Genomic DNA, 27,236 nt, shown 5'->3' with positions numbered 1-27,236 from the left:
GTTTGATAGCTAAAAATTTATGACTGACTCAAATTCTCAAATGTACTGCACTTTTCAGATCCTCTAAAGAAAGATCTTCCAGAGACAAAGAACGTTCAAGAGACCGCGACAGAACATCCCGTGATAAAGATAGAAGCTCAAGAGAGAGGTCACCACGAGATTTCAAAGACAAGAAACGTTCTTATGAAAGTGCTAATGGCAGATCAGAAGACCCAAGGAGCTCAGAGGAGCGCGAAGCAGGGGAGATATAACTGGCTGTATATTCACCTGATCTCTAGCTTCCTATGGAGTTGCATACTTTGGTTTAGTTTACAGTTGTTCAAAGGGACACCAGTGAGCAGTTCGAGACACTGATCCAACTAGGGTAGATGTACAGTATATAAAAGTGGTTATAACAAAGTCAGAATTAAACCCCATCAATTAATGATGCCTAAAGCTGGGTCCTGGACTTCCACCAAGTTGTAAAACTTTTCTGAAAGATTTCTCTTTATTCAGGACAACAGTTTTATGTACCAAGATGCAGATCTCAATGTTTTTAATCTCCTTTCCAATACAAGTTAGTGAACAAATTATATTGTACTACTTGCCTTGGGTGCTTTTGAACCTTTATAAATTCTCCAATTCTGCTCCAGTCAAAACAGCAGCATTGAAAGGTTGTATTTGGGGGGATTTTTTTTTTGTTTGCTTTTTTGTAAGAGGGTGGGTGGATGGATATTAACTTTTACTCTAAGGTTATGTTCCCAGTGTTGGGTTTTATTTTTGTTTGGGATCCTAGGAGTTGATTACAGTGGGAGCATTTAGACAGAAATGTGTGCTGGAGAAAGCAAAATGTCTTTTTACAGTGCCTATTTAGACTTGGAAATTGAACAGCTGTTGCATTACATCTTTTTTATTTCTACTTAAATTTTGAAATCAAAGCCAGTCCCATATCTGTACCATTTGATTGGTATGTGTTCAATATATTTGTTTTTTTCCATAAGGACTCTTTCTGCTTTTTCTTGTGGGATGCATCCTTAATTGTATTAAAACAAACAAAAAAACCAGCAACAACAAGCGAAAATTAAGAACAAAAGAAATAAAAAAAAATAAAAAAGAAACCATATTGTCCAATAACTTAACAAGGATATAGTGGTCTCTTTAAGGTGTTAATTAGCAGTTCAGTCTTTTAAAAACTAACATCTGGTTTTTAGAGTTTTTAACATACAGATGTGCTCTAGGAGAAGCGGTCATTCTGATCACGGTCCTGATTGAAGTCCTAAAATCTTCAAAAGCAGAAACCTGTGGAGTCAGAACTATAGAATGGTTTGGGTTGGAAGGGACCTTAAAGATCATTTAGTTCCAACCCCGCTGCTTGTGGACGGGGACACCTTCCACTAGACCAGGTTGTTTAAGGCCCCGTTCAGCTTGGCCTTGAACACCTCCTTGGATGGGGGATCCAGAACTTCTCTGAGCATCCTGTTCCAACCCCTCACCACCCTCACAGTAAAGAATTTCTACCTAATATCCATTTTAAAGCCATTGCCCCGTGTCCTGTCACTACATGTCCTTGTAAAAAGTCCTCCTCCAGCTCTCTTGTAGCCCCTTTAAGTACTGGAAGGTGCTGTAAGGTCTCTCTGGAGCCTTCTCTTCTCCAGGCTGAACAACCTGACCTCTCTCAGCCTGTCCTTACAGGAGAGGTGCTCCATCCCTCTGATCAACTTGGTGACCCTCTTCTGGGCCCACTCCAACAGGTTCATGTCCTTCCTCTGCTGGGGATGCCTGAGCTGGATGCAGCACTGCAGGTGGGTTCTCACCCAAGTGGAGTAAAGGGGTGGAATCCCCTCCCTCGACCTGCTGCCCAGGCTGCTTTTGATGCAGCCAGGATACACTTGGCTTTCTGGCCTGCCAAATGCATGTTGCCGGTTCAGTCACTCATCCACCAGCATCCCCAAGTCCTTTTCTTCAGGGTTGCTCTCCATCTGTTCATCCCCCAGCCTGGATTTGCGCTTGGCATTGCCCTGACCCAGGTGCAGCACCTTGCACTTGGCCTTGTTGAACTTCTTGAGGTTCACATGGACCCACCTCTCAAGCCTGTTAACGTCCCTCTGGATGGCATCCCTTCCCTCCAGCATGTTGACTGCACCACACAACTCAGTGTCATCAGCCAACTTGCTGAGGGTGCACTTGATCCCAGTCCATGTCACCGACAAAACATAAGGGGAGGTGCTGTCCATTCTGTTGGATTGAAAGTGCTTTGAGGTATTTAAACTATTCAGATGTGCTCTACTCCCACACAGAAGAATTTAAACATCAGTAAATTTTTTGTCCTTGAGTTCTCGCCACCGAGTTACCTAACATTGAAGCTTAAGAGCAATATTTGTCATGAATTATTGGCATTTTCAGTGGGTTGTGCAGTGTCTCTGTAGGCCTGCTAATCATCGGTGTGTAATACCGTTCACTGTGTGCATTTTCCCTCAGTGTCTTTTCTGTAGCATCTTCAGTATGGTCAGAACACTTGGGTGATAATTCTAATGCGTAAGATAATTTAGCAGTATTTTGGCTGGCAATGAAAGCTAGAACAGGACCTTTACACCTCTGCAAGGACTTGGATTCAGCATCACACATTCCACTTTGAATTGATTCTATTTTAATGATGACTGACTACTTAACACTTTTTATTATTTACCCATTTGAATTCTGAGTATGAGTTTCCTTCCTGGGAATGTTTTATGACTTCCTGAGTGGCCCAAGTGCTTGATGAATGAAAGTTACCAGTGTTTGTCCCTCTAGTACTGACCATACTGTGTAAGTGGTTGATAACATCTGTTGTCACAGTTTTAAGTGAAATTCTAGTGGTGTGACACAAGGTGAACAGTCATTTCTAGATACATCTTGCATAGCACAAGTGCCAGTGATTCCTCTGGAATTCCTGTCTGGAATAACAATATTCTAGAAATACTGAGGGCCTGTCTCCCCCTGCAGCCAGGAACTAGAAATTTTGTGTTGTAAAAGGGGGGATTGGCAGTGAAATTTGCAGACTGTGACATAACACTGCTTAGATTCCTTACTAGCAGATTTTGGATAATATGCCATTTATTTTACAAATTACTTTTAATTACAAAACAGTGATTGGGTTTGGGCCTTCCCTTATTTAGAGGTTTTCATGGGGTGGTGAGCTTCATAGTATCCAAGTACCACACCAGTGTTAAGCAGAAGGAAGGTGAGGCTTACCTTTGATTTCCTGATAAAATAATCTGAATTATATGTGGAAGTACAGGACTGAAGTGCAGTTAGGAGGAAAACTGAATTAAAGTGACTGATGAAACACACTTAGGATGCAAGAGGTCTGGAACATCTGCCAGAAAGGGAGACTGTGTTATTAGTTGTGCCTAAGTATGGATCTTCTACCCTCTCGTCAGAACCCAACTACCTTAATTTCCAGGAATGCAAAACCGAGATATTCATCACTTCTAAATTTCCTGCTGGACAACTGAAGAGTGGTATTGACTGACATTAGTCTTCATGGTCAAAAAGATTATGAAGTGGAGCTCCTGAAGGAACCTAGGGGGGTGTTGTAGCTAAGCATCAGCTCTTGAGATCTTTGAAATTTTGCTGATGCAGTTGTAGCTCCATAGCCGCTTTTACCAGGCTGCAAGAGTGCAAACTGAGCAAAAAGAGTAGATTATTTCACTGATTTAAAGTGTTGAAAATGCAGTGAACCTGCAAGCATTATTACCAGAATCACTCCGGGTTAGTCAGGGGAGCATAAAACAGAAGAAGGTTAAAGATGGTAAGCAGCTAGAGGATGGCACATTACCAGAAATGAGATCCCCTCCACAATACAGTATCATAGAATTGGTTACCTTGAAGAAGGCCCTCAAGATCATCAAGTCCAACTGCAAACCCAACATTGCCCAGTCCACCACTAAACGGTGTCCTTAAGTGCCACATCTACACACCTCTTAAATACCTCCAGGGATGGCAACTCAGCAGCTTCCATCCACAGTCTGATCCAGTGCTGGATGACATATGTGAGTTGCTTTTCCCAGTGGAGCAGGAGAAACCACACAGTAGAACAGTGACATTTCCAAGCAAAGAGGTGCTTGGCCTAGTGCCACCATATTCCGTTACCCACCATCGGACTTGCCAATGAAGGTGGCAGAGGAGTCTGTTCATCTCTGTCCTCTTGCCTTCCATCAGGTATTGAAGCTGGGAGTCACCATCCTGTTGCTACAATGCAAACCCTGCCTGGGAGCTCATCTGTTTGTCCAGCCTATGTTGCACCATCCATCCTGCCCCAGGGGCAGTGGGAGAAAATAGGTGAACCAGCTCCCTAAGGTGATGCAAGTGGATGATTGTGCAAATGTTAAATAGCCTCCGAGCAGGGATTGTCTATTTAGCTGAAGAGAGAATGGTAGCAATTCATCTTGAGACCCCTAGGGCCAGTGCAGGATTGCTAAGGACATGGGTGAGTACATCTGAATGGGTGGGTTTAGCTGTAGGAACACAGTATCTCAACAAGACCCTCTGTGGTGTGGAAAACGATTCAGTGAGACGTGTGCTGTCCCCGCCGGGACTGTTACAGATTCAAGCAGTTTGGGATTGCAGTCATCATTAAATTAGGTATAAATGCACCAGAGGTGATGTCAATGTCCAGTGTGAGGGCCTGCAGCACCCGGTTACCCCCCCGCTTTACTGTTCTCCATCCTGCATTTCACATGCCACCTTCCTCACTATAGTTGTCCTTTGTTCAACAGACAGTAGAGGTTAGTTTCTCCTGATGCAGTGGCTTATAAAAAATGTTTAATGCACTCTTCATTCAGTCCTGCATGATGGTTTTTTTGTTGTTTGTTTTGGGGAGGGGGAGGGTTGGGGAGGTTTTTTGACTTTTTGCTTTGATCATTTTTTTCCACTTGATTCTTAATAAATTCTTGCACTGTTACTATTGATGTAATTCTTTAATTCTTCTTTTCAGTAAGACCTGAAATCCAGCTTTCACTGCAGCCTGCAAAACTGGGAAGCAGCAGACTGCTGGGCAGTTGTATCAGCAACTGGAAATACAAGGAAAGAAGAAGAAATGTTTGTTTCTAGCCCTGGCTCTCCTCTTTATCCCTGCTTTCCCATCTGTGGGGATATAATGGAGTCAGCAGGCAATCAGAAAATTCTCTCATGACTTCTCTCTCCTGGTGCTCTGGCTTTTCACCTCTTGTTGCTGGGGAAACTGCAGTCCCAAATCCCCTTCCCAGGCTCAGTGGTGCTGCCAGGGCACTGCAGGCAAGCAGAGTCCTAGAGATGCACCATCAGGGAGGCAGGATTAGCTACCAACAGAGCAGAGCTGGACACAGGCAAGGTCAAAAGGGGCACGACAGACAGCAGGAGCTGCTGTGGCTGTACAGCCCTTTCCCAGGCTGAAATGATCTGACAAATGCTGACTGTAGTAAACTATTGATGGTGATGCTCAGTTAAGAGCACAAAGGTTAGAAATCGTTCCAGGTGCTGGCTCAGAGAGGCTGCCAAGAAGGCAAGTTCACAGCACTGGCTGTCAGGCACCATCAGGCCGGCTCAGGGCTCTCTGTCTCCATCACTGGAAGGTGGTAAGTGGGTGGGGACTTTGCATGGAACTACTGTAACTTTTCAAGTTGCTGCCGTCTTCCTAAGCTCATACTGGTTTGCACCCTACTAGTGGACGGACTGGATAGGATTTCCCAGTTACCGGGAAGAGGTTCTCCAGTCCTTCGCCGTGATCGGGGCCTCCCCAGCTGAAGTGCGGTCTGGGTGATGGTAAAGTGTTATAGGGTAACTGGTGATGTATTTCTCTCTCCTAATCACTATAGACACTTTGGTAGTAAAGGTTAGATGCATTGCTAAGTGTATCCTTTCATAAGCCACTGTTTCTTTTGTAATTCTTTACTGGTTTGCACTATAGTAAACTGAACCACTTATTCTTTAAAGTTGGTGTCTGTGTTCCTTCATCCTCATTCCTAGGGAAAAACAGATTGCAAAACAGTGTTTTAAATGGTATCTTGAAGAAGCCCCTACTTTCAGTGTAAAGCAACACCTCTGAGGGACATACTGTACCTACAGCCACAGCTCTATGGCAAAAGAGCTCAAACAGCCCTTCACTTCAATCACCAACAATACCAATGGCCTTCATGCAAGAAGGGTGGGCACATTGGAGGGTTTCCCTCTGGACCCAGCTAGGAGGATTTCCTAGAAGCTTCTCCAGATTCTCTGCAGGGTCTCCAGTCCCCCATCTGGGCAGTCACAGGGTATCTGAGATGACCTCCCCACCTTGCTCACCTCACTGAGCCTCTCTGCTGCCTGTCATAAAGGCAGGGACAGGAAGGCAGCTTGGCTCAGACTCTAGCAAGAAAATTATTGGGCTCAAATGCCTTGACAGCTAGGTTAGCTTCTTCTGTAAAACATTCCCTGTCATTTCAAATTGCCATGGTATGTTGGTAGCCCTTGTCTCAGAGTGATTTGGTGATGCTGCCACTCTTGGATTTTATCCCAACACTGATTTGTATTTGCACAGGGTTATGCCTTGCAATGCATCTTCCTCTGGGTAAGTTTTTGCTTTGTCACCAGGGTAACTAGTTTTTCAAGTTAAATTCATATGTGTTTTAACAGTGTTTAGGTAATATTTTGAATCAGGAAAGTGGGTCTCTACAAGGTCAAGTTTTTTTTGTGGGAATGCTTTTTTTTCTCTAACAACATGACCAGCAAAGCACTTTGATTTAACTAGCTGAGTGGATAAACTTCCTGCATGAGCTTCTGCTCACTCCTCTTCCCCTTTCTCAGTATTTTCCATGTGTTTTCACTGTTCTAGTTTAGGTCAGACACAAAGATAACTCCAGGGCATTTCGCTGATTTAACATGTCACAGCCACTTGTCACACTACCCATGCTACATCACAGATTGGTTATCTCACAGATCTTTCTGATGTCCCACAGGCTGTAAGGAACCCATGAAGCTTAGTGTGAGGGCTTTGGTCCCACTCACCAGTGGTGCTCCACAGGAAATCTCTTCCTACTACCCTTAGGTATGACGTTTCCCTTGTTTCTCTTCACGGAATCAGTTTTCCAGAATGCATACAGTATGCACAGCACTGCATAGTTACTGGTTCAGTAAGTAAGGAGTATGTTTGGTTTGCCTCCCAAGTACATAAATGTTGCTGTTTTGCAGAGGCACAGTGAGGTGCAAGGAAAGCTGGACAGGACTGAACAGTGAGGCTACTGGAAAACCGTAAGCTCAGTTCAGTTATTCTCCATCTCAAGATGTTGTCTAATCTATGCTCTTTTGGAAAAGCTTTCTGCCATCCTTTGAAATCTCAGATTAAAAAAAAGGGGGGCCATGTACTCCTAAACTACACACGTCACGCAAACTTTTAAAATGTAATGTATCCCCCTTTTCTAAATGGATTTACAAAATAACCCGCTCTTTACTGCAGCCTGAATTAGGTTTGTTTCACATGCTTTGCTTTTGCAACACCTTTCTGCATCACAGGAACAGGGAACACAAGAGCCTTAAATCATCGGCCAGTGTTGCAGGTCCCTGTCAGCCCAGGGTGCCTGTGACAATGAAGAGCGTGTCATTACAGCCAACCACCCTCATGGTAAATGGTGCTCTTAACATGCGTTAAGGCAAGTCAATAAAAAGGGGAAATTATTTTGAGCTTTTCGGAGCTTTAACTACTTGTACTCCCTCACAGGGATTTGAGTCTATAAATATTTTTTACACATCTTGTTCTTTTTTTACAATCCTTGACAATGCTGTGCAATATGCTTTCCCTTCTCCCTGAGCCAAATAGAATAGCGAAGCAAATAAAGCAGCCTGCCCCATCCTCCCTGTCTGGCAAGAGTTCATCTTCTGGACTTTGGGATTTAGCATCCTTTGCCAAACAGATGGAGTGGGTGAGGAAAACTACACGTTGAGTGAAGGAGAACTTTGCGTTTTTAGCTGTTTACAAAACTGTTGCTTCATGGTCAAGTGAAAGGCTTCCCTTCACATCACCTGAGAAGCCTGACTGCTGTGAGCGTGATGGGTGCCCAGGTAGGAATTTGAGCTGTTTTTGGTAAAACCTGCAGTACTACCAGTAACTGTGCACTGTTACCAGCTACCACTTGCATATCGCCTTCTCTGTGCTACAAACGAGAGGACGCATCTGCTTTCTCTGTGTTTATTGTGTTACACTGAAGCAAACCAGCATGTGGTTATTTGCAGTTATTAGCTGATTGTTTCACCACGTCTAAGGAATACGAAGAAAAGCAATTAAATAGTTCAGGACTCAGTTACCACTGAAGGGAGGCCGAGGCTGTGCAACTGGACAGGATGAGTCCCATGCTGGGCTGAGCCCACCATGCCACCCACTCAGCGAGGCAGCAGCTTCTCTCAGCTGGGTGCACTCTTGAGTAGCACAGGAGCCAGTGAGCTCGGTGCTATTGCCCTCGCCAGGGAACACAGCCAGAATAATTTGCTGGGAGTTACACTCTGAAATCCACACCCTGGAGATGTTCATGTCTGCCCAGAGAGACCCGGTGGTGATCACATTCATTGCTGTAATCCTTGTGCTGAAAACTGCCCTGAGAAACCAAGACTGGAAAACTCTGCTGGCTCATGCAAGAAGGGACTTTCCCTATGTCTTTCCCAGTTGTTAGTCCTTCCCATACACCACTTCCCCTTTGTTTAACGTCAAACACAAAACAACACTCATGCCTCTTAAACAATGACCTCTACCAAGTTCCTAGAGATGCTTCAAAATGGCCTCCTTGTCATTCATGAGGATGGAGAGGTGGTAGATGAGTTAAAGAGCTGCTGGTGCTGCTGGACGGAGCAAGTCTTTCTTTAGGAATAGCAAGCTTAAAGTCATCATCTTAAAGGACAGTGGCCAGAGGAACCCACTGGAGCATTGAAACTGTGAAGCACATCAGGATTTGTTGGTTGACTTTGATGTATCTGTGGGTTTTGTTTAGCTGTAGAAACTCGTTTTGCTAAGGAAATTATTGACATTGATATCTATATTGTATAAGCCTTTTTTCTTGCCTTTTTTTTTTATATTTTTACGTTTTCATTCTTCCAGCTGGGGCTGGGGGCCCAAAAGCAGCAAATCAGTGCTATCAAGATGTTTGAAGAGCATGGAGGGTGCACATCCTCACCAACCCTCCTCTTTGTAGACATTATTCAGGTGAGTGCAGATTTCATTGGTTACCTTCTCAAAGGAAGCTTTGCAGTCTCCACCAAATTTCTCCTCCATCAGTTGTAAGATAATGTCACAGATAATCTAAACAAGGACAAGGGAAGAAACAACCAGTGTGAACTTTCCTCCACATTAGAGGCATAAGAGAAAAATATGTATCTTTAGCTGGGATTCTTGGAAGGCAGAAAGGGATACAGGAGCTATTTGCAGCATATCGCATGCAGAGCTTGTAACAGGGCATGGAAAATATGGTGCATTATAGAATTCACAAAAAAATGCGGTCACTGCTGCTGGTTTTTTTAACTGTCCTATGTATCTAGTTATTGTCGACTGCACCTATCACTTAAAGATGGCTTGACAGGACTGATTCACTTGGTCCATCCATTGCAATCTTTCTCCTATCAGTGGACTGTCCCAAATGTTTAGAGGCCATGAGGAGCCCCATGTTGGACACTTATGGAATACATGGCTTGAGGGGCTAAGTTTCTTCCTGATCTTTCCTGCTCATTAACTATCTAGCCCTCTTTAGCAATGAAGGTTCATTTGTCCTTACAGTCACTAGGTAGGCGGTACACTTTGAAATGCCTGTTTTCCTCAGCTCTACTCCTCAAAGGGGAAAACATCCTCCCCTCACAATTACACCCCTTGGGAAGAGGGCTACTGGCTCACCCTAAAGTTTTTGGGGTCAATCTTCAGCTGAGTGGCATGTTTCTTGCCAAGTGGGTTCACTATCCCAAGAAAAGCCTCGGAATTGTCCAGGTGTTGCACCATGTCGTTGATGGCAGTGAAAACCTTCTTGCCATGGCCCCTGACTTGGTCTGACTGTTTCATCTCTTCAGCAGAGTCCATGCCTTTGAAATGTGTGAAGTAGGACTTGGTGTCTGGGTGCTCAGTAAACATCCTGTTGAGAAATGAGAGACATCCTAACTCGTGAACCCAGGCATCAATGCAGATATGGCTAAACATTCCAGGCCTCATCTTATGCATTTATTGCCCTTTTTCCTTCTCTTTATTGGAACAGACACCTCTGTCCCCTGCATTTCTTGTTTCTGCTTTGCCTTTTGCATCTGTCCACAGCGCCCCACACCCATGGCAGCCTGTCCCCTCCCTCACCTTTTCTTCAGTGCTAACTCTGTGTTAGGTTACTTCCACAGGGAAGTGGGAGCATGTTCACATGAGGTAAGTGTGACAGCATAATATTCCCAAAGATGTTCTGGACAGCAGATATGACCACTGTGATTCTGATGGGTGTTTTCATGGAGAAAATATATTATTTCTTTTGTTAATTAACCCCTTCCTAGAGTCCATCCCAAAGCTTTCTTCCTGCCTGTGATGGATTGCTGTTTGACTATAGTTTGAGTACTGCTCATTTCATTTATTCAGAAGTAACACAATTCAATATGTTTAGAATTGCCTTTAATCAATTACAGTCATCTTCATCAAGCTCTTAAAAAAGCAGTTTACTCTGTTAGGCAAACCATTTATCCCCCTGAAGTATCAATAGCAAATTCCAGATTGCATTTCACAGTCACAGAGTGGTTGGGCTTGAAGGAACATCTGGAGGTCATCTGGTTCAACCCCACTGGTCAAGCCGGTTGCCCAGGACCACGTCCAGATAGCTTTTGAGTATATCCATGGATGGAGACTCTACAACCTCTCTGGGGAACCTGCACCAGTGCTCAGCAGTCCTCACAGTAAAACGTGTTTCCTGACATTCAGGGAGAACCTCCTGTGTTTCAGTGTGTGCCCATTGACTCTGGTCCTGTTTCTTGGCACTACTGAGAAGAGGCAGGTTCTGCCTTCCTTTTACTCTTCCTTCAGATTTTTATATACACATCAATAATCTCCCTCTGAGCCTTCTCTTCTCCAGGCTGAACAGTCACAACTCTCACAGCCTTTCCTCATAGGAGAGATACTCCAATGCCCTAATCTTCTTCCTGGCCTTCACTTGACTCTTTCCGGTATGGCCATGTCTCTCTTTTACTGGGGAGCCTTGAACTTCTCTATAGACAGAAGCAAAATCTTCTAGAGTAAATAACCCCAGGGAGCCAAGCTACTGGATGCTATTAGCCTTTTATGACTGCATTCCTGACCCTAACTGGCCTTCAGGTTGTGTAGACTGCAGAAGGAAAGAGCAGTGTGTAACACTTTTTGAGGGTAATACAGGCATAAGATGTGATATGCAAGAAAGCCAGAGGGAGGGGTAGAGGTCTGATAACCAGAAATAGTATTTAGACTGATCAATGCTTATGGGGGTGATACAAGTCCCAGATGAGTGAGGGGTATGTGAAAGGTGAAGAGAAGAGAAGAGAGGAAAACAGGATGAAAACAGAGGGGGAAACCCATAGGAAGGTGTGGGGTGATGAATAGATTTAAACCTAGAGGGTATTCGGAATTTTAAGGTAAAAAGCAGCTGCAGCTCCCTGGATGGACTGAGGTCAACATGCTTCCCAGTACAACTCCTCAGTACGCTGCTCAGAGAAACAAAATGGAGTGTGGAACGAAGTGGAGACTATGTGGTCCCCCTCCATTCTAATCCCAGCAGTATGGAAGAACATTGTGGTACTGAGACTGTACAGTACCTGTCTGATAAGGGAGAATCAAAATGTTCTGCTGCTGAAGCCAAGAACCATGTTGAACCCCCTCCTCAGGTGCCAAACCATGACCACTGCCCCCCTCCCATTAAATACACCAATCAGAAATAAAAGGTATTTATGACTAGAGCCACTCAAACTCCACCCAAACATAAAGAAAATAGTACAAAAGTAAGTTGAGGATAGGGAGAAATTGGGAGAAAACCTCCACTGAAACTGCTGGGATCAGTCGACAGGCTGAGTCCATATTCTCCCACCCCAGAGGGATGCCTTGGGTGAGAAATATACTCCGTGTGCGTTAAATGCTGCTCTTAGGACTAGAGCTTTTGCTTATGCTTACCCCATAGCATATTAGATTGCTTCGTATGAGAGCTTGTGCTTGCTTAGTGTATGTATCAGTAGATTGCTTTAAAACATTTTTGCAGTAGACACTATCACCGACAAACTTTGAACCTTATTAATCTGTCACAAATTGTATTAATAAAAAGTGTTATTTGTAAACTGTTAAAGCGAGTCCTTGCAGTCACCAGCAGCGGATAACACCTTGGCAGGACCTGCTGAGGGGTCTTGGCTCTGGTGAGTTCCCCCTAGCAAGGGAGGTCGAGGTACCCTCCAATCTTGTGAATCTGGTGGTGAAGGGTCTCATTACAAGATGCTGACTGACCGTCGGGCACCAGGGTCTCGACTCTCCTGGGGATACCAACAGACAAAAATCTAAACTCCCATTTTTAATGTGACAGAAGGGGGCAATAAAATGGAACAGATGGACTGGAAAGGCCAAAGGAGAATCAGAAGTGAAGTACTGAGAAGTTAACAAAAATCATTAAAGGAGTTTAGAGGTAAAGAGAAGAGGGAAATAAGGCCCATGTTTTGTTTCCATTCTCTTTCATACCACACTTTCTTTTCTTTACCTTAAATGGGTAAAGAAATTGTTCTTATCTCTTCTTCTTTTCCCACCCCTTCCTCATTTCCTTCTATTTTTCCTTGTGTGGATTGCTCCTCTTCCCTTTTTCCTCCCTGAGATGGGATAAATCACAGCAGATCAAAGTATTACCAGCAAGGGCTGCATGAAAAACATCAAGACGTGCTCCTAGGCCTTAACTCCATCCTTCTTGCTGTTCCTCCTTCAACCCCCTGGCATAGCAATTGGATGGGCTCTTTCCTTACCTGACCAGCACAGTTGTCCCATTGTCCTCAGCATCCACATACATCTTCTCCCAGGCACCTCGGGCACTTTGCACTTCTGCTTCAGAGAATGACATGGTGGAGGAGATGCTGACAACGAAGGGTGCAGCAGGAGGAAGAAGGGAGGTCCTGGCAGGGTCTTTCTGCTCCAGTTCTCTCCTCAGGGCTCTCTAAATACTGTCCTGGGGATTTAAGATATCTTGAAGGGACTCTTTGTCTCCGTTCCCCTCGGTCACATTTCTACAGGCTTTAGGGCTACCTAATCACTTTTAATCAGGAAAGAAACTAACCACATGAGGAGGGGGGACAAGCCCTCTCACTGTGGGTCAGGTGCCACAGCAAAGGTCTCACTGTCTGAGAAGAAAAAGGGAAAAAAGGGCAGTTTTCAGAGGCGAAGAAAAAAATCAATTCTCCTCCCCTCTCACCCTTGCCAAAGCCAGTGCTTGGCTCCTGTTTCCTGAGGGATAGCCTTGCCCAAGCACTAATTTTCCTGGTTTTCTCCCAAGAGCGCTGCTATGCTGTGGGCACTGTGGTGCCCTAATGTCCCCTCTTCCCAGCAGCCTTTAGTCCTTCAGTCCAAAGATCCCAATTCCAGCTCCAGCAACTATCTCCAGTCCTGCTTTCATGCAATGGTCACTGCTTTCCCCATAGCCCTCTGGTGTAGCAGGGGCTCACTCCGCAGCTGCTCTTGGCTTTGGTCTCATGTGGGTGGGAGGCTTTGCCAGCTCAAAATGACAGCATTGCAAGGACAGTGATGGCAGCATGGCACAGCATCCACGCCCACAGTGCCCTAGAAAGCCACCTCATTGTAACACAGGAGATAAATGGTTCAGCACAGCCAAGCCAGGAACACAGGCATTTCACTGCCCTAATCCTCTTGGCTTGCAGCTGGGATCTCTGTCCCATCTCTAAGGCCTGCCTGCCTCGAAGAGAGATAAGAGGCAGGAGAAGGGCCAGTGTGGAGCTGCAAATGGTATCTATGAGCCTGTTATCATCATGGTCACTTGGATCTGGAGGCAAAAAAATTTCTTGGATTATCCATGCCTGGGCTTAACCTATGGCAGGAATGTTCTGGTTAAGTCCAGGGCACGCACACAAAATAAGGGCTAAGGGGCTTGAGAAGCTGCTGCTGGGTGCCGAGAGCAGACAAAACCTCACATTGTTTGGGCTGGGTTAGAGGAGGGAAGAAACAGATGTGAGGGGGAAATATGCAGCATGGCAAGCAAAACCAGCCTGATACCCCAGGGCAGAAGGAAAGTGCTGGCTCCAAACTCGCAGGGATTAATTGGACTTGCTAGGGTTGTATCCCACCGTTGCTGAGGGATGCCTCAAACGACTTCACGGAAGCTTGCCCCTGCACCTTCCCTCCCTCTCCCTTTTCATCACAGCAAACAAAGAGTAGTCTAATAAAAAGCTGCACAGCCATCTCCTTTCTCATCCCCAAATCCTCAGAAAAATTCCCAAGACCTCAGGAGATCCCAGGGTGGGGGGGATATATTTATTGTGCTGCTGGGATCTCTGCCTCTTTGAAGGCAGACATAGCCAGTGTAGCGCTGGTTGTCCAAGCCCAGTCACCAGCACACAAACGCAGGGGAAGGAGCAAGGACAGCACCACAATAGTTGGCAGTTCTCAGGTCTTGGGAGCCAAAACTGCTTGGCAGAAGCTCAGTGGGGAAAGCACCAAGTTTTTGGCTGAGAGCAGAAAAGTGCATCAGGTGCTTTTCATAGGTGGCCTGGTGAAATAGAGAATGAAATAAAATATTAGATATTTAGCTATGAAGGTGTGACTTTGCAAAATGTAAAACTGCTTAAAAGTCTCTGACCGAACTGTGGGCAATTGAGATAAAAAGCTTAGAGAATGGGGAAGGCTTTTTAGCACGTAGAGAGGGGTGGGGAACCTGAAACTGCTTGAAGTGATAAAACTTTACGTAACTACTCTATAATGGTAAGAATAGGAGGTAAAACTAAGTGTCTATTTAGATAAAACAAACTGCAAAGGAGTGTATGCGTATTAACCTGTAACTGTTTGAAGTGATAAAACTTTACGTAACTACTCCATAATGGTAAGAATAGGAGGTAAAACTAGATGTCTATTTAGATAAGAAAGACTGTAAAAAGAGTGTGTGTAAAGATAATTTTGAGCTTGCTACTTTCAAACTGTATAAAAGGCTATGTTATTCCTTGGCTCGGCGGAGTGCACTGGGGAGAACACCTGCCCCTTTGCATTCCCCGGCCGTAATAAAGGTGCTTTTCAGATTGGCAGAGGTTTCTTTGAATCACTGGGAGAGAGTGAACTCCTGAAGAAAGAGCAGCACCAACTGTAGCCAAAGGTAAAAGGGCTCAAGCAGGTCTGAAACTCGGAGGTAGAGCTGTTTTCCCTTTGGAATGTTAATATGTACAATTACTTGCTTGCAAATTTTCTTCCTCTCTGTAGTTGTCATGTTCTCCTCGCAGACCTGGTGCATCCTGATTTGCTATGAACATCTCAGTACAAGTTGGAGCATGGCTGTGAGCCCAGCCCTCTGGCCTGAGCTGTGGTAGCAATGCACATTGCTCAAGGATGAGTCTTCCCTCTTAGCTTCCTTAGTCTTTCCCTCTTCACCTCCCTTGTTCACCCTTCATTTCCCTCCTCTCTGGTTTTGTTTGTGAAAGTTCACAAGCTGAGGTGACCTTATAGAATCTTCCAGTACCTAAAGTGGCTACAAGAGAGCTGGAGGTGGACTGTTTCACTGGAGATGGCATGTAGTGATAAGACAAACGGTAATGGCTTTAAACTGAAAAAGGTGGGTTTAGATTAGATATTAGGAAGAAATTCTTTACTACGAGGGTGGTGAGGCACAGGAACAGGTTACCCAGAGCAGTTGTGGATGCTCCATCCCTAGAAGAGTTCAAGGCCAGGTTAGATGGAACTTTGAGCAACCTGATCTAGTGGAAAGTATGTCTGCCCATGGTGGAGGAGTTGGAACAAGATGATCTTTAAGGTCCCTTCCAATCCCAAACATTCTCTGATTCCCTAGGGGATTTTTCCTCTGCTCTCCCCCTCTCTCCTCTGGAACGTTGCAGCACAAAGGTCCTCATTCACTCACTATATAGTCAGACACAATGTCATGGGCCAAAAATTCCTGTTTTGAGTTGAGAATTTTCAATCAAATTAATTTATTGCCAAGTAACAAACCAACCAATACTTAGATGTCTCACTTCCCCCCAACCTGTTTCCCCACCCCTGTGCTGCTGTTGCCACCAGACCCTTTGGTGAGACCATGGGTGGTGCAGAAGCTGGGAGGTGGTGTGTGGGGGTCCCTTTGCTCTTGGTGCTCCTTGTGTCCTACTCAGTTGCTCCAACATGGGCTCTTCCACTGGTCACTGTCCCTTTGGGTACTGTACCTGCCCTGGACTCGTCTCTCCTTTTTCAGTATTCACTGCCCTTATGTTTCCATAGAGGCACCATAAACTTATCTGGTTGATCCAGCCTTGGGATGCAATGGGTCTATTTTTTCTGGTGCCAAGCCAGGTATGAGCAGCACAGGGCAATCCCTGACCTGACAAAGCAATGACATCCTCCCTCAAGCATGTCACCATGCTCTCTGTGACATGCTTTTCTAGTCTTCCATCTTCCAGTGTTACTATTTTGGAAAATATCTTCTATTTCCCCCTTGCATGATTTGCTGAGTCCTTGTAAGATGAACACAATAATACCTCATAAAGTTTTGACATCTCTAACAGGGCTATACACATCTGTGCTGCACCTCAGCAGTCTCTAGAGATTGAAACAAAAAAGCTCCAGAAACCTTTTTTTTTTTGGCCTGGAAATGGACTAGCTCTGAAAAATGGGCTGTTTAATCATAAAGTCATCACATTGTTGCTGACACTCACATCCCCATCCTGGGGCAAGAGGATGCATGCTTGGTTTATTTCTTTTTCCTCTCCCAAGGTTTGTTTTGTTTATTACCGCAAGGGAGATGAATGCTCTTAAGTGTATTTCTGTTGCACGAGGAGACATATTTTCTAACAGGGGTGATGCTCCTCAGCACGTGATCCCTAAGGCAGGGCCCTTTCACCCAGTGTGCAAGAGCCAATTAGCACACTGAATTGAGATATATGATTTTATTACAAATCTGCAGAACAGGGTGCCAGGCATCTAGCACAGCTGGCACACTTTTTGGGAAACAAGCAGAGTCCTTTTTACAAAAAGGTAACAAAAAAAGAATCATGCAGAAACAGGAGATTGGTCACTCATGCTTGTATAACAAAATTTTTAATGTACATGTGCTGATCTTGGTCCAGTTCATTATACTATGATTTCCACATACAAATTTCCCTGGGAGTGTGTTTTTTAACATTATAATGATCTGAGGTAACTTGAGGTGGTATTTTCATCCTATCAGCTGTTGCTAAGCTATTGTTTAATCTCTGTTGCAGTTTCTGCTTGAATCCATTTGAACAGTTAGTTGCCAATGACATAAGGATTTACAGCATTCTGTTCTTGGGGACTCTTCACAGCTCCAGTGCTCCGGCAGCCCGCTGCCACAGCTTCAAGACTAATTTACAGTTACTGTGAACTTTTTGTGAATTTTTAAATTCATCTGACATAAAGCAGTCAGGGTAAGGCCAGGGAGGCAGATGGCACTGGGAAATCCAGAGCAGGGAGTACACCCACTGTGTTTGGCCTTGGCCAAACTTTTCCTAGCTCTGTCCCCAGCCAGGGAAGCAGAGGATGGGCATGTCACTAGTGCAAAGTAGTGTTTGCTTCCTCTCTGTTTTCAATAAATCACGTGCTTTAGGCAGAAGGCAACTGGCAAGCTCCAGCCACAGAAACTGATGGCACCTTCTACCCACCCAGCCATTTAGGATCCAGCAGCGATGACACCTGAAGAGCTCTGTCAGTGTCCCAGTTACAGGCACTGCAAACCTCCCTATCTTTTCTTATCCTTAAAAGTTTGTTATTTTTAATGTAAATAAACCACCCTATTTTTTATGTAACGGGTTAATTCCCATATTGCCCATGTCACCATATTGCCAGGTTTCAGGGATGCTTAGCTCCAGATGCTGACACTCAGTGCTGCTTTTAGAGAAATGACAAACACATCTGCTCCATGCTCAGTATCTGAGGCTACCAACATAATCAGCTCATCAAAAAAAGCAAAATTAGGAGCTGCAGTCATGACTGTTGGTGTCAGTGTCTGTATCCCAAAGGCCACATGTGGGAAAGACCTGGGGCAGGTGCACGCAGCTTTCCCAGCTGCCACCTTCCCAGATCGCACTTTTCTTTCTCATTCCAGAGCATTAGTGGGCTCAGGTGGAGTTGTGTTGCACTTTGGACTGGTGAAAGTACCAAATGCAATGTGCAGGAAAAAAGGAGGAGTGCTCAGCTTCTTGGCGCCTGGCCACCCAGAATGGCCCTTACAAAGCATGCAGAGCAGTGCCACCTGACATGGTAGAAATGCACACAGGTTTCTGTTGTGAATACTTTTATTGTGTGCTTAAAATTTTAAATGTGAAAACAAAGGTAAAGATTTCAAAATAGCTCCACTTTTATACATCATAGGGCATAGCATATATGCAAATTAGTCTTCTTAATGCTGCTCTCACAACTGATAACATTAAGTCCATGGCTAGCAGTGACTCTAACGTGACCATTAAGCTAATAAAGATGCCAGTGATGAGTTTTCCTGCACTGTATCCAGGTAACCAAAAATTTGCATTGGGACAGGCTGGTGTTCAGCAGAGAAAGTTTACATCCTTAGTGAAGGGGGAAAAAAAACTTCAAAAACCTCACCCTGCCTCTCCCCAGATCATCAATGTGCTAACACCACCATTTTTGGTCACAAATCACACACCAGCATAGGGGGTCACTATGAAGAAAGTTAACTCCGCCCCCGCCCAACCCAGCACACTGCAGGACTGCATCCTTTTCTTAGACAAATTTAGGCTCATGCAGGCCACACTGCGCTGAACCTCTGCATAGGTGCTGTAGGCAGGAGGCAAAGAAATTAGATTTTATGGATATGGAAAATATGAAGCCCAAGTCAGAGATGCAGAGAGTACCTAGATCTGGACAGAGGGGCTCAGGCAGCAGCATAAGTCCTATTCATACCTGTAATGTTACAATCTGGTGTTCATATCTGCCCAGTTAATGAGATCAAACCACCCAATAATTTAACAGAAACAATACTGCCACAGGTTTTGGACACAAGCCCCCAGACTGCTTCACAGAGTGCTCCTGTTCAGGATACAAACACTTTAATTACAAACAATTTATATAAGTGATGTCCTGAAGAAAACACTTCAGGACATCATGGAAAAAATCCATCGAATGTCACCCCCAGCAGAGTTAAATCTAGACTCCAGGTAAAGAGAACTGGCATCAGAGGAAAAGAGGATGCAGCTAAAAGAACATGCCAGGCTAAAATAAACAGCTGTGGGATGGTTTATGTGGAAGTTAGACACTATCCAAAGTCTTTGCATCAAATACAGGTAGAATACAGATGATTATATCGGTGGTATGGACTACTGTGTTCAGAGATGCAAGCTAAAACAGCATGAGATAAAGCAGCAGATAAACCTGCTGTCAGATACAATGGAAAGTGTGGTTGGTGGGCAATGGAAGGAACCAGGGAATCAGACTAGCAGTTTACCTGTGTAAACAGAAAGGTATATGATGGACTTATTGGTACAGATGCCTCTCTATTGTAGGATTCATTGAATCATTAGAATCATTACGGCTGGAAAAGACCTCCAAAGTTATCAAGTCCAACCTTTGACCATTATGCCTCCCTCTAAAGCCATTTTCTCCCTAGACTTATTGTCTCTGCTGCTCAATATACTGAGTATTTATACAGTTAAAAAATCTATTATAACTGTCCGACTTTCTTTGGAAGTAAGATCACTACATGTAGCTTTAAATTCAGTGAGCCCAAACTTAATCTCCATCTTCAGCTGGCGTTGTGTCCCCAGATGGGTGTCTGGCATTGGCACTGTACAGAACCCAAGCTGTTCAATCCCTTCCTCATCTACATACTGAGCATCCTGTTTTTCTGTGCAATAGAAAACAAAGTATGCATCTTTTTGATCTGGTTCTGTTGGAGAGAAATCATAGTGGGCAACTTCATTTATATTCACTGACTCCCCAATTCCCACCAATTTCCGGAAGAGATCTGTGCAATAAACATAACCACCAGCTTTTGAGACCTTCTGTTTACAGGCATCATGGATAGCATCGTCGAATATCTGATTTACTTTTAAACCATATGTCTTGGCACTGATTCTTGAGGTAACAAGGTGTGGATTGACTCCAAATAAAACAGCCCCTTTTGCAATGGCCGCTTGGGCCTCCACTGGACAAAGGATATGATACTTCTTGCTAAAGGCCTGACTGATCGCATCTCTCAAGATGATGCTGGACGCAAAGCCCCCCACAAGCAAAATGTACTGGACCTTGGCCATCCCAGGTTTGTCAAGAATTTCCCTCAAAGTACAAATTATATTTTTGATACTGTAGTCAAACAAGCTCTTCATTTTCTCGTATGTAATCATGATCATCCCATCACACCACAAAGCTCCTTCTGCTTTTTTGAAGAATTGAGAGATGTTCTTCTTGCACTCTGCCACTCTGGTCAGGTTGTAGTAGCAATGTATGTAGACTGCCTCTCTGCTAGCAGAGCATTTCTGTAGACTGAAGTTGTACATCATATGTTGTAATTCAGTAGGGTGGCTCTTTACATATTCATCCCATACACCATCACTGAATATTTCCCTGAGGAAATTAGTGAAGTTTTCATCCACTGTGTTGCCTCCCCATCCACCTCCAGTTGCCTTGTGTAATTCCTTCAGGCAATGGTTTTCTTGGATCTCATGTACTGTGATGTCTATTGTGCCACCTACACACACACACAAACAGAAATGAATTTAGCTGTTTTCTTTAAGTACATGAGGTCTTACCTTCCTAACTCCTGGTTTGCAAATGTGATTTTCTGCTGCTTTCTTTTCTCATTCTCACTCATCTGCTATTTCTTATACTTCTCTAAATTTCTTAAATTTATGCACCTTTGTTTACAAGCCTGGTCTCTCAAGGCTCCTACAGTCATTTCCAATAAGAGCTGGATGCTCTGACTTGCTCCCTGAACAAGCCAATCTCTTTCCTGGTCACAGAAGGACACTGGCCTCCTCACACAGATAGTTGACTCCTGCCTTTTAATACGCAAGCTCTGAGTAAAGATGAACAGTGGTGATAAGACTGTCAGGAACTTGTGGTCCTCTTGATGCCTTTTCAGTATTTGTTCATGATCACCAGACAGCTCTTAGCAGAAAAATCACATCACACCAAAAAATCTCACTCAGGAAACTAGAGAAATTACTAAGAAGTGCTTCATCAAATAGTTTAAATTATTTACTCCACGGTGTCTGCTAGCTAATCTCTTTGGTCAGTTCACTGGGCACTAACTACACTTGCTCCTATGGAGGAGGCTGTGAGCTCAGGCTATAGAACAGCACGTGGGTGTGTGCCAGCAGCTGGTGCTGGGATGTGGTGCAGGCTGATCTGGAGTGATGTCAGGAGCTCTTCTTGTAACTGTCTGGCCTGAAGTGCACTATAGTGTGAAACACAATCCTGTCCTTTCCTCCTATTTTTCTGCCTGCCCATGGGATCTCATTAAGTGAGAAATAAAAATAAAAACCCCATGACAAGCACAAGCAGTGGAGCCCAAGCTCTGGGACTGCACTGCAGACCTCTGGGGACACTGTGAAAGAGCCATGCTCCATGTCCAGAAAAGATGGTACCTGTTAATCAGGGAAAATTTTACCTCCACAGTCAACAACAATATACTGGATCCCAGGGGAGTCTTCAAACTTCTTCTTGTCACTGCTGTCTGCCATAAACCCTTCCCGTGGAAGCTGTTTGCACCACAGAGATGCAGCCTCTGGCTCCAAGGCAATGATCAGATTTTTAGAGAGCATGTCAGAGATCATTCCTGCCTAAAATCACAGAAGAGAGGAGTCAGTTCAAGGAAAGGTGCTGAGATTACTGCTGCATGAACACCACCTGCTAGGGAGACTGTTCTCACATAGAGCCCATGCAGGGGTGGTGGTTCTTGCACCGCTGATCTCTGTGGGGCTCATTTCTACATGGCGGTGGGGGGAAAGACCAGAGCTGTTGTTAATGCCAGTTTGGCACATCCTCTCCCCTACCACCCTCAGTGTGGAAGATTTCTCTCCCTGGTGGACTGAAATTTGAAATACAGGTTGTTTATCTGTTGAGGAGTTCCTTTGCCTCAATGGGCAAAGAAACCTCCAAAGATAATTTGAGGCAGCGATATAACCCCTGCTTTTACCTCTTTTGCTGCCAAACGCATGAACTGCTTGGCAGCAGAACTCCATATGGCTGGGACAGTAATGACCCAGGTGATCTCCTCCTGGTCGTAGATGGTTTGGAAAGAGGCCTCTTCAACGGTGTTCAGGGCATGTTGCTTCAGGTAGAGCAGGCTTTCAGAAAAGACTGTCAGGGCAGGAAGCATCTTTCCATTGGTGGCTTTCAGCTCCATGCCAGTTGTGACATTCTACAGAAAAAGTCTCAGGGTCACGCACTGCAATCTCTGTACAAGACCTGTCCCCTTTACACTGAGCACTGCACAGCATTTGGCACAGAAGGAGGTCATACCCAAACCTGAGTAAACTCCAAGCACTGGCTTCAGTACTGTGGCTAACTGCAGCCTAAATGACGCAGGCCAGCTACCAAACACACCCGTGATTCAGTAGGCAAAATATCAATATGATTGATAATTTAGCTGTTTCTTCTAGGCCCACGTTTGTAAAGATACTGTAGATCCCTCTGAAGAGCCAGTGGGGAGTGATTCTGTAATGAAATTTCCCTTAACCACTCGCTCCTTGGATGCAGAGAAATGGTTTTGAACTAAAACCTCTCTTCAGCCCCCCTCTGGAAATGAGTGAGAAACTACCACTCCAGAGGTGACATTGTGACAACCACATCATTCCTAGCTTCCTGGGGAGGAAAGTCTTCAAAGAGTCCTCACACCCACCATGGCATCCAGTTCAGCACTCATTGCTTAGCACTGGTGAATGCCAAAGATAGGACATAAGACTTTATCGGGGACTGGCCCTGTGCTCTGGTTTATTCTACACTTTGAGAGGCCCTGTGGGACTCTGGAGCACAGACAGGGAGGCCTGAGGTAGCCTGATGTTTGGCTGAACAAGCAAACTCAGATAAAGCTGTGAAATATTCTGAACTAGCACAGAGCCTTCAGAGAAAAATGACAGCCACTACATGCTTGAAAGACAGCTGTCCATCCTTAAACTGGCTTCAACATAACATTTCAGGGGAGGGAGAGACAAGCTAGTGGGAGGTATACAACATGGGATGAGCTCTTAAGGCTGCCCACCTCCTTTGAATTACAGGAAACTTCACTTGTTCCATGTTTCTCCCTGAGGACTGAGGCAGGGAGCCCCAGAAGGAGGCTAGTTTCTCTGTCAAGCTCTGGAACAGGGCAGCTTTTTGTTAGGAATATGTTCCCTCTTGGTAGAACCTCCAGGGTTGCAGGTGGATGCCTGAAGGAGGGTGTTACCCTGTGAGATGCCTGTGATGGAGCAGGTTTGCTGGCAGGACTTGTGGCCTCACAGGAGACCCACGCTGGAGCAGTTAATGAAGAACGCAGCCTGTGGGAAGGCCCATGCTGGGTGCCAAAAAGGACTCTTGTGGTTTCACCCCAGGTGGCAACCAAGCCTCACACAGCCGCTTGTTCATTCTCCCACCAGCAGGACTGGGGAGAGAATTGGAAGGGGAAAAGCCAGAAAACCCATGGGTTGAGACAAAGACAGTTTAATAGGGGAAGAAAAAGCCACGTACGCAAGCAAAGAAAAACAAAGAATTAATTCACTTCTTCCCACGGGCAGGCAGATGTTCGGCCATCTCCAGGAAAGCAAGGCCCCATCACACATAACAGTGACTTGGGAAGACAAACACCATCACTCCCAACATCCCCCCTTTCCTCCTTCTTCCCCCCACTTTATATACTGAGCATGATGTCGTATGGTCTGGAATATCCCTTTGGTCAGTTTGGGTCACCTGTCCTGGCTGTATCTCCCCCCAGCCTCCCATGCACCCCCGACTTCCTCACCAATGTGGCAGTACAAAAAGCAGAAAAGGCCTTGGCTCTGTATAAGCCCTGCTCAGCAATAACCAAAACATCTCTATATTATCAACCCTGTGTTCAGCACAAATCCAAAACACAGACCCATGCTAGCCACTGTGAAGAAAGTTAACTCTACTCCAGCCAAAATCAGCACACTTCTATTTGGCTTTGCCCAGATACACGGTCAGGTTTGATTGTCTTTAAACAATTAAAAAACATCATAAAGGAAGGGTCCATGAAGCTTTTGGCTAATTACAAAAATAAATAATTTCTTCTTCAGTTCATAAAAATACTCCTTGATTTATGTTCATTCATTCTCATCAACCAGATTTACTCAGCCGTCTTCATCAGTTCTCTAACCCCCACACCACAAATAAATTAATAGCTCTGACTCCTATAGCAGTAATCATTTCACCTACTGTGTTATACAGCTTCATCTTGAAGTTCTGGAAGAAGTACCAGCTCTCAGCTTTGCTGGAGGGCAGGCTCTTGTACTTCATCACAGCATCATAGCCAAAACTCTTGAACTCCTGCTGCTGGTTGAACAAGATGCATGTGGGTGTCTTTGGGCTCTTGAACCCATGCTCTGTTCCCCAGTACACCTGGCGGATTTGGTCTGTACCTGAAGCAAGAGAAAAACAGTATCCGCTGTAGGATGTGCCAAAATCTATAGCAACAACAAAGACTGACTTGCTGGCCATGGCCAACTGCAGTGCAGAGGTGTGCAGCTCTGGGAGCTAGAGAGGAGTGAACAGGTGGGAGTGGGATCAAACTGAAATGATTGATGCTCCAGGGTGAAGGTCCACCATTATGAAACTGAAATGATTGATGCTCCAGGGTGAAGGTCCACCTCCACTGATGTTATTGGCTGGAGAGAGGTGTGGCACTCGACCTATGCCTTTTCCTGTAAAGAGGGCTTCTGTTTTTTACAGCAGCAAAGACTCTTTGTCAGGTCTCAGTAGCTTCCTGCACTCCTGACAACACGGAGCATCCCTGGTGCTGCCCACTCCTTTCAACAAACATCTGCTGCTGTTATAAAGGCATGGCTACACACGACTCTTCTGTCTACAGCAGAACAGAGGTGTTGGAAGGACAGCGTGAACATGCTGATCCCAGAATGATGACTACACAAGGCAGCAGGTATGTTACACAGGAGATGTCTCTGGATAAACTTACCAAGTTTAACCTTAATAGGCCTGAATATTTCTATAAAATTCCTTGGGGGGTTGCAATGCAAGACTGCAAACATTTCCTGACTGTAAAATATTTCAGTAAAAGCTCTGTTTTCTTCTTCCTAATCTTCCCATCCATCACAGGCACGGTTACTTTCCTCAAGTTCAGTTGAAGTCCAGCTCCAGAAGGCGAGGCAGATCTTAAATCAGTGTAAGAGGCAGACAAATTGGAAAGATCAGTATAAACAGTGTAACAAGATCCAGGACTTTGGGACTCAGACTCTGAGCTCATCGATTTTGCAGGGAAAGGCTGACTAAAATGCAAATTTTATACTGGATTGTTAAGCTTAAAGAACAAAAAAACTGTCTTTACTGAAAGACTGGAAATGAAGTGATTTAACTGGAAAGGAATCCATTCAAGTACACAAACCCAAAATGTGCTTCAATGGCAGAGGGGGAGATGCTGAGAAAGAGAGGCAGGACAGTCCCTTGCATCATCTGTGCAGACTCGTGTTGGCATAAACCAATGGTAGAGCCTTATGCTTAGGCTTTCTCTGACATCTGGTTGCAGGGAGGAGCTTGCTCTCTTCTCCATCTGCCTCCAAGCTGCAGGAGCACTTTAATCTGGGACTGTCTCTGCAATAATAGTTGATATTTGGGATCCTCATTAGGAAACAAGACACAGAGCAGTTGTAGAAAAAAAAATTACCTTGAGAACACAGAGCTTTGTACTCCTCTATTAAAAAAACCCCACACTCGTACATTGCAAATTTGGGTTTAGTCACCTGAGTTTGCTGTTTTGGGTTGAGTTCATTTTTCAGGACCTCTCCCTGTATCTTGCCCACTTCATCCAGACCTAATGATTACTCAAACCCTCCTATTTTGGGCAAACCCTGGTCTGTGGATTCCTCTGAGCTGTATCAGACATTATCTGCAAGAGTGCTAGCTTACTTGTGCCAAATCTGCATCAGTGTGCCCTGGAACCTTTGTCCGGTCTCTGATCCGTTTGCTAGCTTGGATGTAGTCATGAAACCTCTGCTCACAGGACTGTCTACTATAAGGTACTTGTTTCACGTATGTGTCCTTTTCCCCCTTCATTTTAGAATTCCCTTTTCTTTTTTTCCTCAGACATACATTTGACAATTCATGGCAGCCACCAGCCCATGGAGAGCAGACTGCAACCCTGGAGGCCTTCTATTATAGTCTGGAAAAAAGGATAGCAAATGTGGAAAATGTTATAGAGTGAGTCCAGTGACCAGAAATGACTGTGTTTAGCATGGCCTTTGATGATCAACTGTAGCTGGTGCACACTAGGGCAGGTTGGACAGAAGATTACAAATAAGCCGGACACAAGGGTTCTGAGTTAGCAACAAATTTCATCCAGTCTATACTGGAAATGCAGAGCCAATTTACAGAAGCTGTTTGATCTGCACTATATTATATGCAGATCTTACACTTTGGGAATATTTTATTTGTACTATTGCTGTTGACTCACAGAATCACAAACCACCCACCTGTCAAAGAATAGCCTTGAGAAGTTTTCATCTCTGGATTTTTTTTTCCCTATGGGCTGATCAGAAATTGGAAGGAGGAAGTTTAGCTTGTGCATTTTGTAAGACTTTAATACATACTTGCCTACTGACTGTAATGTGGTTTATTATTTCTTTCTTCCTCTGATAGATGGATGGACAAGGAGAACAGAGTTTGGTCTCATTCTGTTAATACTCGACTACAACATCTGGAGAGTTGCAACAGGTAATGCTATTCTTTATATTAAAAATTTATATACGAGGGGAGAATCATAATGATCCTCACAACCACACCTCCATTTCTTCTGATGTAAATAGCTTCCCCCTTGATTTGAGCATAAATCCTGTGTGGAGGCTTTCAGGGGAGGTTGTTAAGCTATCCTGGAGTTTTTCCTGGATGCTCTGTGCTTTCCCACTCCCAGCTTTCTTTCTGGAATTCA

At 44.7% G+C, this 27,236-nt stretch overlaps 3 protein-coding genes across 5 annotated transcripts in view; 1 reads left to right on the top strand and 2 right to left on the bottom strand.

Moving 5' to 3' along the window:
• LOC113988739 (putative RNA-binding protein Luc7-like 2) overlaps positions 1–979 on the top strand; it is a 32,506-nt gene extending 31,527 nt beyond the window's left edge. For all 3 annotated transcript variants that reach the window (XM_027722597.2, XM_027722598.2, XM_039391414.1), the window contains one exon: positions 59–979. In XM_027722597.2, coding sequence (XP_027578398.1) covers positions 59–251 — 193 coding nt within the window. In that variant the 3' untranslated portion in view covers positions 252–979. The remainder of the gene's footprint in view (positions 1–58) is intronic.
• Positions 980–8,144: 7,165 nt separating this feature from the next.
• On the bottom strand, positions 8,145–13,643 carry LOC113988803 (cytoglobin-1-like). The gene is made up of 3 exons (XM_027722727.2): positions 12,937–13,643; positions 9,845–10,076; positions 8,145–9,259 (listed from the first exon to the last, which is right to left on the bottom strand). Exons 1-3 carry the CDS (start codon positions 13,029–13,031, stop codon positions 9,131–9,133), a joined length of 456 nt encoding a protein of 151 aa, XP_027578528.1. The 5' UTR covers positions 13,032–13,643; the 3' UTR covers positions 8,145–9,130.
• A 4,886-nt stretch (positions 13,644–18,529) lies between these two features.
• On the bottom strand, positions 18,530–24,796 carry LOC113988796 (heat shock 70 kDa protein 12A-like). Its single transcript, XM_027722720.2, has 4 exons — positions 24,515–24,796; positions 22,281–22,505; positions 21,753–21,924; positions 18,530–20,831 (listed from the first exon to the last, which is right to left on the bottom strand). The coding sequence occupies exons 1-4, from the start codon at positions 24,794–24,796 to the stop codon at positions 19,786–19,788; spliced, it is 1,725 nt and encodes a 574-aa protein (XP_027578521.1). The 3' UTR covers positions 18,530–19,785.
• Positions 24,797–27,236: the final 2,440 nt, after the last annotated feature.

This window comes from Pipra filicauda, unplaced genomic scaffold (assembly GCF_003945595.2).
Source record: "Pipra filicauda isolate LSUMZ 115617 unplaced genomic scaffold, ASM394559v2 scaffold95_size2449627_pilon, whole genome shotgun sequence".
NCBI lineage: Eukaryota > Metazoa > Chordata > Aves > Passeriformes > Pipridae > Pipra > Pipra filicauda.
This window is presented reverse-complemented; position numbering and strand designations above follow the sequence as displayed.